The sequence below is a fragment of the Vulpes lagopus genome, chromosome 16, assembly GCF_018345385.1.
Source record: "Vulpes lagopus strain Blue_001 chromosome 16, ASM1834538v1, whole genome shotgun sequence".
In the NCBI taxonomy this organism is placed as follows: Eukaryota; Metazoa; Chordata; class Mammalia; order Carnivora; family Canidae; genus Vulpes; species Vulpes lagopus.
Window position 1 is genome coordinate 450,553 of NC_054839.1, and position 12,434 is coordinate 462,986.

The 12,434-nt window shown below is 50.5% G+C and overlaps 1 protein-coding gene across 2 annotated transcripts in view; it reads left to right on the top strand.

Moving 5' to 3' along the window:
* The first annotated feature begins 11,649 nt into the window (after positions 1–11,649).
* GAS6 (growth arrest specific 6) overlaps positions 11,650–12,434 on the top strand; it is a 33,614-nt gene continuing 32,829 nt past the window's right edge. Inside the window, exon 1 of one of the 2 annotated variants that reach the window (XM_041731168.1) lies at positions 11,650–12,240. In XM_041731168.1, coding sequence (XP_041587102.1) covers positions 12,162–12,240 — 79 coding nt within the window. In that variant the 5' untranslated portion in view covers positions 11,650–12,161. The remainder of the gene's footprint in view (positions 12,241–12,434) is intronic. The other variant, XM_041731167.1, reaches the window with a different exon arrangement.

The following is a 12,434-nucleotide window of genomic DNA, read 5'->3' on the forward strand; positions in this document are numbered from 1 at the left end:
GCAGTGATTGCAGCGGGCCCTATGCCAACAGGGCAGGTGACCTTGAAGAAGGGACAAGACACCAAGAGAGACTGAAGTTATGTGCCCCCAGGCCAAGAACTCCAGCAAGCTGCGGGAGCTGGAGGGTGGGGACGGTCCACCTGAGCCTCCGGAGGGGTGTGGCCCTGCCATGCCTTCACCTGGACATGTGGCCTCCAGAACCGGAGACCATGTGCTCAGGCTGTGTTAAGCCCTGCAGCCCCCTCGCCCCACCTGTGGCCCTTTGCTGTGACCTCTCCAGTATGCTGCCCTTCCTGAGGAGAGCACCCAGCAGCTTGGAACATCACGGGGTAGCCAGCCACAGCAAGGACCGCCAGTCTGTGGGGGAAAGCCGGGTTGGTGTCAAAGGCTCACAGGCAGCTGTGAGTGTTCAGATGCTCTCTAAAGTAATGTCTTTAGATGATTGCAAACTCTGTCAGCAGTTGTTAAATTTAATGAAAGCAAAGCTCATGAGGCTGCTGTCTCTGCTGAAGCTACATGACCAGCAGGTCATGGATGCTCTGGCCATGCACCACTGCCACTCACCACTGTGTGAGCAGGGTGTGAAGCTGGTGGTGGAAGGGGGCTGCGCCGGGCTCTTCCCTGGAAGGATGAGCCAGGGTGCTGTGCGCCAGGGAGGCCCAGCCTGATTCCATCGTCCCGGATGCCCACACCTCCTTCCCAGATGGGCCCTGACCTCCCCCGACAGGCCTGCAGCCTGGTGTACCCCCTCCCCCAATTGAGGAAGGGAGGCTTCTGAAAGTTTCCAAAATTGGTAAGTCCCTCATGATTGGGGCTGTGCCCTGTTTCTATCAGGGAAACTGAAGGAGCTCAGTGCCACTGACACTCTCGGGGTAACTGGCGGAGGGCACCACCCCAGCTACCTGGGTGCCCTCGGACACTGGGCTTGTGCTCAGAACTCAGCGTCAGTGCTTTCTGCAGAAAAATCGAAATCACATCCCAATTTTCTGAGTCTTCAGAGGCAGCTCACCGAGCACAGTGCTTTCTGGCATGAATTTCTAGATGAATAAGCTAAGCGACATGACTTTCAAAGGTCCTGATAGCTGTTACAGACAAAAGATGCAGAAAAGTCATCAGTAATTCTCCCCAACAGAGAAAACAATCCTCATTACCCTTGCAATCATCCTGAGACACCTGGCACGTGACACGGGCTGGGCACACAGCCTCCCTTCCTGGACAGTGCCGTGGCCAGCGGGCAGGGCCTCTGCACCGTGAGCTCACCCTCAACCACTTAGCAAACACTTGGAAGCAGCTCCAGTGATGATAGTAACATACACTCATCGTACAAAACCACCATGTGTCCCAGGCCCAAGGACCAGGCGGGCTCACGTGTGCAGCTGGAGACTCCAGGCCTCCTGGCCCTCCTCTGGCTTTGCCCCAGGCCCCACATGTGGACCTGCTCACAGCTTAGCGCCAGGAGGGCTCTCCCCTGCCATGCAGCATCTCTGTCAGGCCTGTGAACCCAGAGTCCTCCGAGAGCCCAAGTGTGCCCTGCCCCAGGCCCCTGCTGGACGTCATCACCGCCCCCTCGGTCCTTGGTTTCCAGTACTTCCCGTGGGCTGTCCCACCTGAACCGTGTTCTGCCTCTTTCCTTCTGGTGCCACAACAAGACCTGAATTGTCAGTTCCTGAGGGGACAACTGAGATCTCTGTCACAGTCAGCTGGAGGCTGGAAGGATCTTCCCATCCAAACCAAAACTGTCTCCACAGTGCTCCCATGCCCTGTGGTGGGCTGGACAGCCCCACACACCACCAAGGAAGGTCCAAGTGTGCCCCAGCTGGGCACACAACCCCTCTGCCTTCCGTGCCTGTTTCTGCTTGGAGCTCACCTGCACACACTCACCTGACACTCTCTGGGGGGGGCGGTTTGTGACTCTTCTGTACTCACAGCGATATTGAAGAGACTCCCACACTTGTCTCAGTCCCCAGGACACCCGACCCAGCCCCTGGGGACATCCATTCCAGCCCCCCGGGCACCCCCGACCCAGCCCCCAAGGACACCCGACCCAGCTCCCAGGGTCACCCAACCCAGCCCCAAGCACCTGTGGGTGTCTCCATGCGGGCCCGCCAGCACATGTGCCTTTCCTTCCACTCTCTCCTGGTCTGCCCCCTGACCCCCAGAACACCAAAAGAAAACCACAGGTGGAACGGGAAGGGGCACCCGAGGCAGGAGGCCCAGTGAGAAGGGACGGCCGGTGGTAGGAGGAGCCTGGGAGGAGGCTCTAAGGGTCCAGCAAACACCTGGCCTGAGACAAATTCAAGTCCAGCTGCTCTCAAGCAGCCAGCATGTCCACCTGAACAGGTGCAGCTTCACGGCACCAGGTGAAAACCCACTCCTGTGGTGGAGGTGAGAAAAGCAGCCAGGAGGAACAGGCCCTGAAGGTGAGCACAGACACAGGTAAACCAACCACCCCTGGGAGGAACCTGTGAGATGGCTAAGTAGTGAAAGTCAACAGGACACACGGAAGGTAAAGCAGAATATTCAAGGGTGCCCTGCCACACAGAGATGCACAGAAAGGCCACCCATGCCCTCCACCCCCACCCCTGGGCCTGCAGCTCCATCCAAGCCTGACCTCAGACCCTCCACCAGGTACTGAGTGCCTCAGTGTCCCCTGTGGCCATGGACACGTGTTCCCTGGTGCAGTGTGGAAGGGCTTCTGGGGCTTCTTCTAGATGCTGGGGACCAGGCTGCATGCCCCCATCCCCACACACCCCACTGGCCGTCTGGGAGTAGGTGGGGGTGCAGCAGCACCCCTGCTCCCCACACCCTGCCAAGTGTGATTCCCAAACCACCGCCCAGTTCTCCTGTGGCCCCTGGGACTGCCCCCACTGGGAACCCCGCATGACACTGCTACAGAACAAGCAAACGGGCTGAGTCTGAAGAGTGTACTCCTGCCTCCTTTTACATACGTTGTGCATCTAAAGGGATTTTGGGACTTCTGGGTGGCTCTGTCGCTTAAATTCCTGACTCTTGACTTCAGCTGAGGTTGGTGACCGGGGGTTGTAGGGTCGGGCTCTATCCCTACTATTTTGGGTCCTGGATGCCCAGGCCCCACGTTGGGCTCCTCGCTGAGCATGAAGCCTACTTAGGATCCTCTCTCTCCCTCTCTCTCTGCCCCTCCTGGCTTGCACTTGCACTCTAAAAAATAAGGATTTCCTTCAGAGCCAGGGACTGCAGTTTACTCTGGAAATCTGGTATTTGGTTATCTTCACCAACATTTACTGTTATTATCACAGTAGCCAGAATCCCTAAAACTATCCTCTTTAACAGACCTGCCCAGCAGGTCACTGTGACAGTAACAGTAAGAACAGGGGCCATCAGAACTGGTAACATGGCTGAACACTGACAATGCCCAGGCCCTTGCCCAAGGGCTCCGTCTGCACTCGCTGTTCTCATTTTCAGGGCAGAGCTAGTGGCCCCTTCTATAGATGGAGAGACTGAGGCCAGGGGATGTGGGGTCCCACAGATTCAGGACCTCTGGTCCCAGCTGCCCACCAGCACACAGGCCTGTGATGAGGCAGGAAAGAGGCTGACTGCACATCATGGGAATTTGGGATAAAACAACACACTAGAGAAAGCTGTCGGGGTCACTGCCCAAAGAATGGGGTCACTGGAGGTCAAGAATATAGCTTACCACAGAGCTGGCGGGTCATTAATGACACAGGAAGTGTGTGCATGTGGCCCCTCTGCCCACATGGACCTGGGCCACCACAAGGGTCTCTCTTGCAGCTGGGGAGAACCTCCCATTTTCCTGCCTCCTCTCCACATAGTCAAGGTAAATAGTAAATAGATCAATCTTGGGGAATGTGTGCTCTGAATAAATACGAGTAACCACGCAGCCCTGGGCTGCGGGGACCACCCACCCACCCACCCCACGAAGGCAAGAGGAGGTCTGTGTGCTGGGTTTGGTGCAGGAAGCAGAGGCGATGGGCAGCACCAATTCGAAATTTGTCACCCAGCACCCGAGAAAGTCCTGGAAATTTCAATATTTCAAAAAATAGCAACTAAACAGGTTGGCAGTATACTAAAATATAGGAAGCCAAAAAGGGGGAGATGGGAGTCTGAAGGGGGTGAAGGAAACCCCAGGAGGATGCAAGGGGATGTGCAAGCTCTGCCCCACAGGCTGGTGTCGGCAGGTCCTGCTCGCTCCTTCCAGGCACCAGCTCCCAGTGAGCAGCTGCTCTGAGCTGCCTGGGACCTCCTAACCTCCTTCTCTTCTTCCCAATGCCTTGACTTCCCAGGACCCCACTTGATCTGCCCCTGGCACCCCTGTTCTCCCCTCGGTGGGCCAGGTGGACTCCTGGAGCCATTCCAGAACCAGACTGCTAGGGACCCCCAATGGCAGGGATAGAGCAGGCCTGATAGGGACCCCCCAACAACAGAGATAGATCTGGGCTGATAGGGACCCTGCCAACAGCAGGAACAGAGACATTTCATGCTACTTGGATTGAAGTGCCTTCAGTTACTTTGCTAACAGAGGTTAACTGAGATGCTAAATGGGCAAGAAAAGATGAACATTTTCAAGGAGGCTTTGCAAATGTATATCTTTGTCCCAGTAATCAAACAAAGTGCCTGGGCGGTTATTTGCGGCACTGAAGGGGACCAGAAGCTGGCACCAGATGCAGGTCTAGTGCCGGGGGAGAAGGCTCGTGTAAATGATCACTCCCTCAGACAAAGCTCAGAACAAACCCTACGAAATCATGTCAGCATTTCAGGTCACTACAAGCATACCTCTGAGCCAACTTACATACTTTTCCAACAAATTCTTTTATCAGCCAGAAGGAAAAAAATCTTTCTGAAAAAGTTATTGTTCTGGAAGCTCTAAAAATGTAAACTTTCACATTATGGTGCATTTATCTCCACTTCCAATACAAAAAGCTTTTCTTCTCCATAAGGGGCATCCATTACATTTTGCCTGCCTAGCACTTTGCCTTTTTGGAGCTCTTCCCTGCCCTGAAGGGCTGTGAATCTCACAGCATGTTTCGAGCTGGAGCTGTGAACACACATGGCCAGGAGTGTGAGCTCGGCCCCCACACCTGCAGCAGGAGGCCTGCCTGTGGAGCTTCTGGGTGTGGGGACATGGCCAGCCTACAGCAGCTGCACCATCCCTACCACACACACAGGAAATGTAAGCTGCAGGATAGCACAAGGCTGGGTCATGGTATAACCAGAACCCTGAGGTCAGCACAGGCCTGGGCTGGTCCGTGACCCAAACCAGCATGTTCCCATTTGCAGTGTTAGCACATCTGGGTTGGGTTTCTGTGCATGCAGGAATGGCTCTGATGAACATGTCTCTGAAATGCTCAAGTCTTGGGGCAGTTGCCCCTGGGCAATGACATGATAGGGCTTGTGCTCAGTCACAAACACAAATGCAGGTCCATCAGGATGACTCTGACAGAACAGTTATACTCTACAATGCTACCTTGGTCATACGTGCTTTCTGGGTCTGCAAGTCACAGGTGATCCCACCTGCCTGTCCTGAACATGGTACCCTTGTCCATCCAGCTGCACCCATACCCTCCTGTGGTCCTTGGCTCCCACGAGGTGCCCCTGTCCCGGCTCCTTACCATAGCAGTTCCCCTGCACTGGGCCTGAAGATAGGAATGTGTTTCGACTGGTTAGCAGAGCCCCTCCAGCTACTGTCTACTTTGTTAGACCAACAAAGACTGTTGCTCCTCCCTCCTCAGACCAGTAGGGCATAAGCAGTGGAAGCTGCGTGGCTAGAGCTGGTCCAGGGAAGCATAGGCAGGACCCCATCCATGACAAGGAGCTGTCATCCACCATCCCATCTGACTATCACACTATGCACCAAGAGTCAGTACGCATATGCTATTTTGTAGAGAAGGAATTTTTTAAAAGTGACCTCTACATCCAACATGGGGTTCAAACTCATGACCCTGAGATCAAGAGTCACATGCTCCGACTGAGCCAGCTGGGCATGCTGCAGATATGGAAACTGGGGTGGAGAAGAAAAGTGGCTTGCCAAAGATCACTGTAGGTAGAGGAGGTAACTCTATCTATCTGGCTCAAGGTTCTGCTCTTCCCACCATGCACCTCCTCCTCTGTCTGGGCTGCACATTCCCCAAGATCAGGGCCTGGGACTCAGGTGAGTCTGAGGCTACATGTTTCCAATGAGGGAGTTAACTAGGCTAGAGTAGACAACCTTACCTGGAAGCATTGTTTCTACATGAAGATCCCTACCGCATTCCATAAAACCATTTATGTGGGAACGTTTCGCTCAAAACCCTTTGTAAATCACAGACCACAAAGGGATCCTCAAGGGGGTGGCATAGGGGGAGTAACCTTCTTGGCATGCCCCAAGCTGAGAGGGTCTGAGACCTAGCACCTTTGATTTTAAAGCTGGGAACCTCTCTGAAAAACTGGGACATGTTGGTCATCCTCAGAGAAGACCCTGGAGGACTTACCCACGAAAGGACTTTCAACTTAATGAGGTCTGAGCATCTTCATTAACTAAGGTAAGTAATGTTTTTCAAACTTTTTGACCACAACTCACAATAATAAATATTTCTTACAACTGTGATCCAGTCCACACTCACAAAAATAGATATTGTGGAAATAAAGAACTCACATCCAATAAAACTCTGATATTGTCTATTCTATTCTGCGTCATTAAAAAACCACTGGTTACCAAAACACCGAATTCTGTTAAAGTAAAAACCCACTATGGGTGTCTGGGTGGCTCACTCAATTGGGCATCTGACTCTTGTTTCAGATCGGGTTGCAGTCTTGGGGTTATGGGATCAAGCCCTAGGCTGGGCTCCATGCTCAGCAGGGAGTCTGCTTAGGATGCTCAATCTCCCTCAGTCTCTGCCCCACCCCCTGCTCATGCATGTTCTCCATAAAAATAAATAAATAAACAAACAAACAAACCTTTTTAAAGACTCCACTAAACCAATGAGTTGCAAAACATGCTTTTAAAAAAACTTTCATTAAAATATGACTGGGGGGATCCCTGGGTGGCGCAGCGGTTTGGCGCCTGCCTTTGGCCCGGGGCGCGATCCTGGAGACTCGGGATCGAATCCCACGTCGGGCTCCCGGTGCATGGAGCCTGCTTCTCCCTCTGCCTGTGTCTCTGCCTCTCTCTCTCTCTCTCTGTGACTATCATAAATAAATAAAAATTAAAAAAAAATCTTTGACTGGGGATTTCTGCTTCTTGGACAAGATAGAGTAATAGACCAGATTCACCTTCCTGCCTGGAACAAATGAACAACCAGACAAATACATGAAATAACAGTTTTCAATACACTGGAAATTAAATAACAAAAGAGTGAACCCTGGGGGACAGGAAATAAATGAGGTGGGCCCTAGGATTGCCAAGGTCACTGCCTAGACAGAGGTGAGGCTGCCAGGCATGGGGAAGCCACCCATGCAGAGCCGCCAACTGCATGAGGGAGAGGGCTGTGCAAAGAACTTCAGAGACCTGCAGAGACCCCCTCAGGTCTTCAGCTGATCATCACAATGAGATGAAGGTGGGCCAGACTCAGCAATGATGTTCAATAGGTTAGGTTATTAAATGCACCTTTAACTTAAAATATTTTCAATTTATGTTGGGTTTATCAGGATATAACTCCATTGTAAGTTGAGGGAGATCTGTAGTAAAAAGAGACAAAATTTCAAGTCAATGACCTCAGCTTTTATCTTAAGAAACTAGATCAAGAAGAGAAGATGAAATACAGTGTAAATGAAAGAAATAAAATTATAAAAATTACATTGGATGATGAAGAAAATTATAAAAATTAGATTGGATAATGAAATAGAAAACAGAAAAATAATGGAGAAATAACATTAAACCAAAATCTGATTATTTGAAATCAATACAATTGTTGAATCTCTAGCCAGAACAATGAAGACAAAAAGAAAAAAGACACAAATTACCAATACTGAGAATGAGAGAGGTGTCATCACTTCAGATCTACAAATATTAAAGGAATATTATGAGTAGCTTTGTGCCCACATATTCAACAATTTAGATGAAATGGCAAATATCTTCAAAGGCACAAACTACCAAAGCTCAGTCATTAAGAAACAGGTAACTCCAATAATCTTAGATCTATGAAAGAAATTGAATTTATAGGTAAAAATTTTCCCACAAAGAAAATTCTAGGTATGCATGGTATCACTGATAAATTTCATCAACCATTTAAAGAATAACTAACACAAATTCTACATAAACTTTTCCTACTGAAGTGTTTCCCACTGAACACCTCATTTCATGATGCCAGTATTTCTTGATGCCAAATAAACATGGTTACAAAGATTCTTAAAAAAGCAATAATACATCATGACCAGGTGAGGTTCTTCCCAAGGATGCGAGGTTCACTTGATATTTGAAAATCAGTGAAGGTAATTTATATAATAATGAATGGAAAAAGAAAAAAAAATATGATTGTCTCAACAAATGCAGAAAAAGCATTTGACAAAATCCATTATTCATTTCTAATGAAAAAAAAACTCAGAAAATTAGAAATAGAATCTCATCTTGAGAAAAAGCATCTATGAAAATCATACAGCTAACATTACACTTAATGGTGAAGGACTGACTCGTTTCCACCGAGTTTGAGTCTCCACTCTCACCATTGTCAACATGGTAGTGCAGGTTACCATACAGCCTATAACACAAGACAAGAAGTAAAAAGCAGCTGGATTTGAAAGAAGATTTGCTATGTTTACAGACAACATGACCATCTATGTAAAAAATTCTATTGAATCTACCAAAAAACATTGAAATTAATAGTTTAGTTAAGCAAAGTAGTAGGATAAAAGATAAATATACAAAAAGCAAATACAAACAATCAGAAATTGAAATTAAAAACATCTACAGTAGGATGGAAAAATGTGAAATATGTGGGAATGAATTCAAAGTGGATCAGTTTTAAATGTAAAATGTAAATCTATAAAACTTTGGAAGAAAATATTTGTGGCCTTGGATTAGGCAAATATAATTTGAAAAGCAGAATTCATTAAAAAAATAATGATAAATTGTACTTCAAAATTAAAAGAAAGCAGAGTTTCATTGTTTAATAGAATGAAAAAGCAAGTCACAGACTGGAATAAATATTTGCAAATCACAATTTGACACAGGACTTGTGTCCAGAAAATGTAAAGAACTCTAAAAACACAACAAATAAGTTAATAATTGGAAAAGCAAACAGCCCAAATAAAAGATACAAGATAATAAAATTAAAATGGACTTTTCACGAAAGAATATATTTGGATGGCAATAAGCACATTAAAATTTGCTCAACATCATTAGTTATTAGAAAAATGCAAATTCAAGTCACGAGGGAATGCCACTACAGATCTGCTCCCAGGGCTGAAATTAAAAAGCTAACCAGAGCGAGTACAGGTAGGAGACGCACAGGTGAATCCCCCATATACTGCTGGTGGAAACATACAACATAATTTGCTTTGCAAAAGTTTGTCAGTTTCTTAAAAATGTAACCATCTACCATACAGTCCCACGTTATGTCCTAGATATTTCCTCATGAGAAATAAAAGCTATGTGCATACAATAACTTATACACAAATGCTCATAGCCGCTTTGCCCCTAATAACCAATACCTGTTAAATGAGCCAAAGTCCTTAAGCAGACGGAGGCTAAACTAATTGTGGTGTATCCACACAACAGAACACTAGTGAGGGGGAAAAAAAGGAATAATCTATTGATACATGCAACAGGGTAGATGAATCTGAAAATAAATACGCCTAGTGAAAGATGCCAGACAAAAAAGCACATGGTATATGATTCCTTTTATGTAAAATTCCAGAAAATGCAAACTACTCTATAGTCAGAAAGTGGACCAGCGATTTTGCCTGAGGATGGAGGTGAGGATGGAGCAGGGATGACTCAGGAGGGAGGAATTAGTGAAGGGCATGAGGAAATGTTTTTAAGTGATGGGGGACTGTGGTGGTGCTTTTACAGGTATATACATTCATCACAGATATGTCAAAATATATTATGCAGTTTACTATATTTCTATTATGCCTCAGTAAAGCTGCTTTAAAAACAAGGAAAACCCAATATGATTGATTTGGTCAGCACCCAGCACACTGCCTTTGAAGACAGAATAGCAAGCACTCGGCTCAGTTTATTGAGTGGATACATATAAGGGAGTGGTCCTAGCACCTTGAAATCATCACCTGCAGATGTGATGGTAGAAGGAAGAATGCAGAACTTTCATCTACAAATGCCTTGTTTCCTGTACCCTCACTTTGATCCCACCTCAACAGTTTCATCCCACTGTTGCCATCCCTGGCAAGGGGAGCCACTGGCTTTCCATCTCCAGCCACGACTGTAGATGGTCCATACAAAGCACCCATTACCCTAGGTCTAACAGGTGAGTGGTCTACTTCATCATTGTTATTTCAGGGTATAATGATATAGTCCCTGACAAGTCTTTCCAATTTTGGAAGTCATTATCCAATTTTTGTATTTCTGGCTTAGAGCAATTTTTCTGCATTGGTAAGAGCTTGGGTCAGACACCTTCCCTTGCTCCCTGAGCATTTGCATTCTGCATTCTGCAGTTATCAAAAAGAAAAGTGTGTGTGTGAAGGCCTTTTATTAAAGTAAGTCTCTATGTAATGGAAGGTGTTGGGGTTACTAGGATACCAACTTAGTACCAGGGGTGAATGGGAAGAGGGTGAAGGGGCTTGAGGTCCAGGCTAAGAGGTCAGGGCCTCCTTTCAGTAGGGATCATGCATGGTCACCTGAAGCAGTGAGTCCCTACCCAGTATGGACCCTCCCAGGGAGACATGAAGAGGCCTCCACACTCTTACTGGGATCAGACTCTGAGAATTGCATGGACTTATAAATTCTCTTCACCAAATACACAGAAATAAGAAATCATTGCACAGGCTTCCTGAAATCTATCCATGGGCCAGAGGCCTGGAACCTAGGAAATAACAGAAGTGTAATTAATTCATTAAAGGTGTGTATAAATACACACTAAAGAATTTATCACCCCACCCAGATCTGTGAAACCAGTGTTTCTCCTCAAGAACAACAAGCAGGAAGCCCAAGGTGTTTCAGGGCGCTCTCATCACTTGCCGCGGAGGAGGAAGAGCTTTGTAGCCGCGGATCACAGGTGCCGGTGACTTACCTGTCAAAGTGTTGATGCTCTTTGAGGAGCGCTCTCACCAAAGTCCATTTCCCGAATTTAACATATTGATGCTCATTAACCCCACCTTCAAACCTTGACCTCAAAGAATCCGTAGCAATTTTCTGACTCATTTCCCACCGCAGAAGGGAGATCTGGACGCTCGCGGAGCCCCCAAGGCGGTGACGCGCGGCGGGGCGGGGGCGGGGGCCGCGGCGAGAAGAGGGCGCCTGGGGGCGCGGTCCTGTGCGGCGTCGGGAGGGGTGTCTCGGGGCCGCCTGAGCCCCCCGGGCGGCTGCGTTCCGCTGTGGTTTGTGTCTTGGTCTCAGAACGAGCACAATGTTGCTTTCAGCTCGTGTCTACCGGGAAACCTCAAGGTCTTCAGGCCATCGCCACGGGAAACAGAGATCGCAAAGGAAGTCGTGTGGTCCCTCCCTGCACCTCGCTGGGATTCCGGGTGACCTCAGCGTCTCTCCTCTCGGGTGGTTCTAAGTCTTAGATGAAGCGTCCGGAGAGGGTGCGGTGGACCGGGCGGGGCTGGCGAGCGGTACCTGCGCCGCCCCCGGGGCCTGGCGGTCGCTCCTCCTTCCTCGGCCCCATCCGGCCCCAGCCCGGGTTAGGTGACTCGGGGACGCGGCCACGGCCGGGGCCCGCGCCTCCCGCGCCTCCCGCCCCTCCCCGCTCCGGCCTCGGGTCTTCGCCGCGAGGACCTGCTCCGGAGCCCGGCGCGGGTGGGAACCGGCGCGCCCCGCCCCCGCGCGGCCCCGAGGCCGGTCCTGCCCGCGCGCCCCGCCCCGGCCCCGGCCGCGAGCGCCGAGGTGCCGCCGCCGCCGGGATGTGACCTTCAGAGCCGCCCGCACGGGATGACCGGAGCCACCGCCCCGCGGCGCCCGCGGCTCGCCTCGGCCTCCCGGGTGCTCTGAGCGCGCGCCCCGGCCGGGTGCTCGTCCCCACGCCCGGCCCTCGGCCCTCGCTCGCCCCGGCCCGGCCCGGCCCGGCCCCGCCATGCCGCCGCCGCCCGGGCCCGCCGCCGCCCTGGGCACCGCGCTGCTGCTGCTCCTGCTGGCCTCCGAGTCCGCGCACGGTGAGCACAGGGAGTGCCCGGGGACCCCCGGCACGGGCGCCGCCGCCCCCAGGGGCCAGGCTGCGCCGGTGCCTGCCTCCCGCGCCCCCGGCCCCGCGCCCCCGGCCCCGCGCGCCCCCGATCCTGCGCCACCCTGGCCGCGCGCCCCTGGCCCCGCGCCTCCGCGCCTCCGCGCCCCGCGCCCCCGCGCCCCC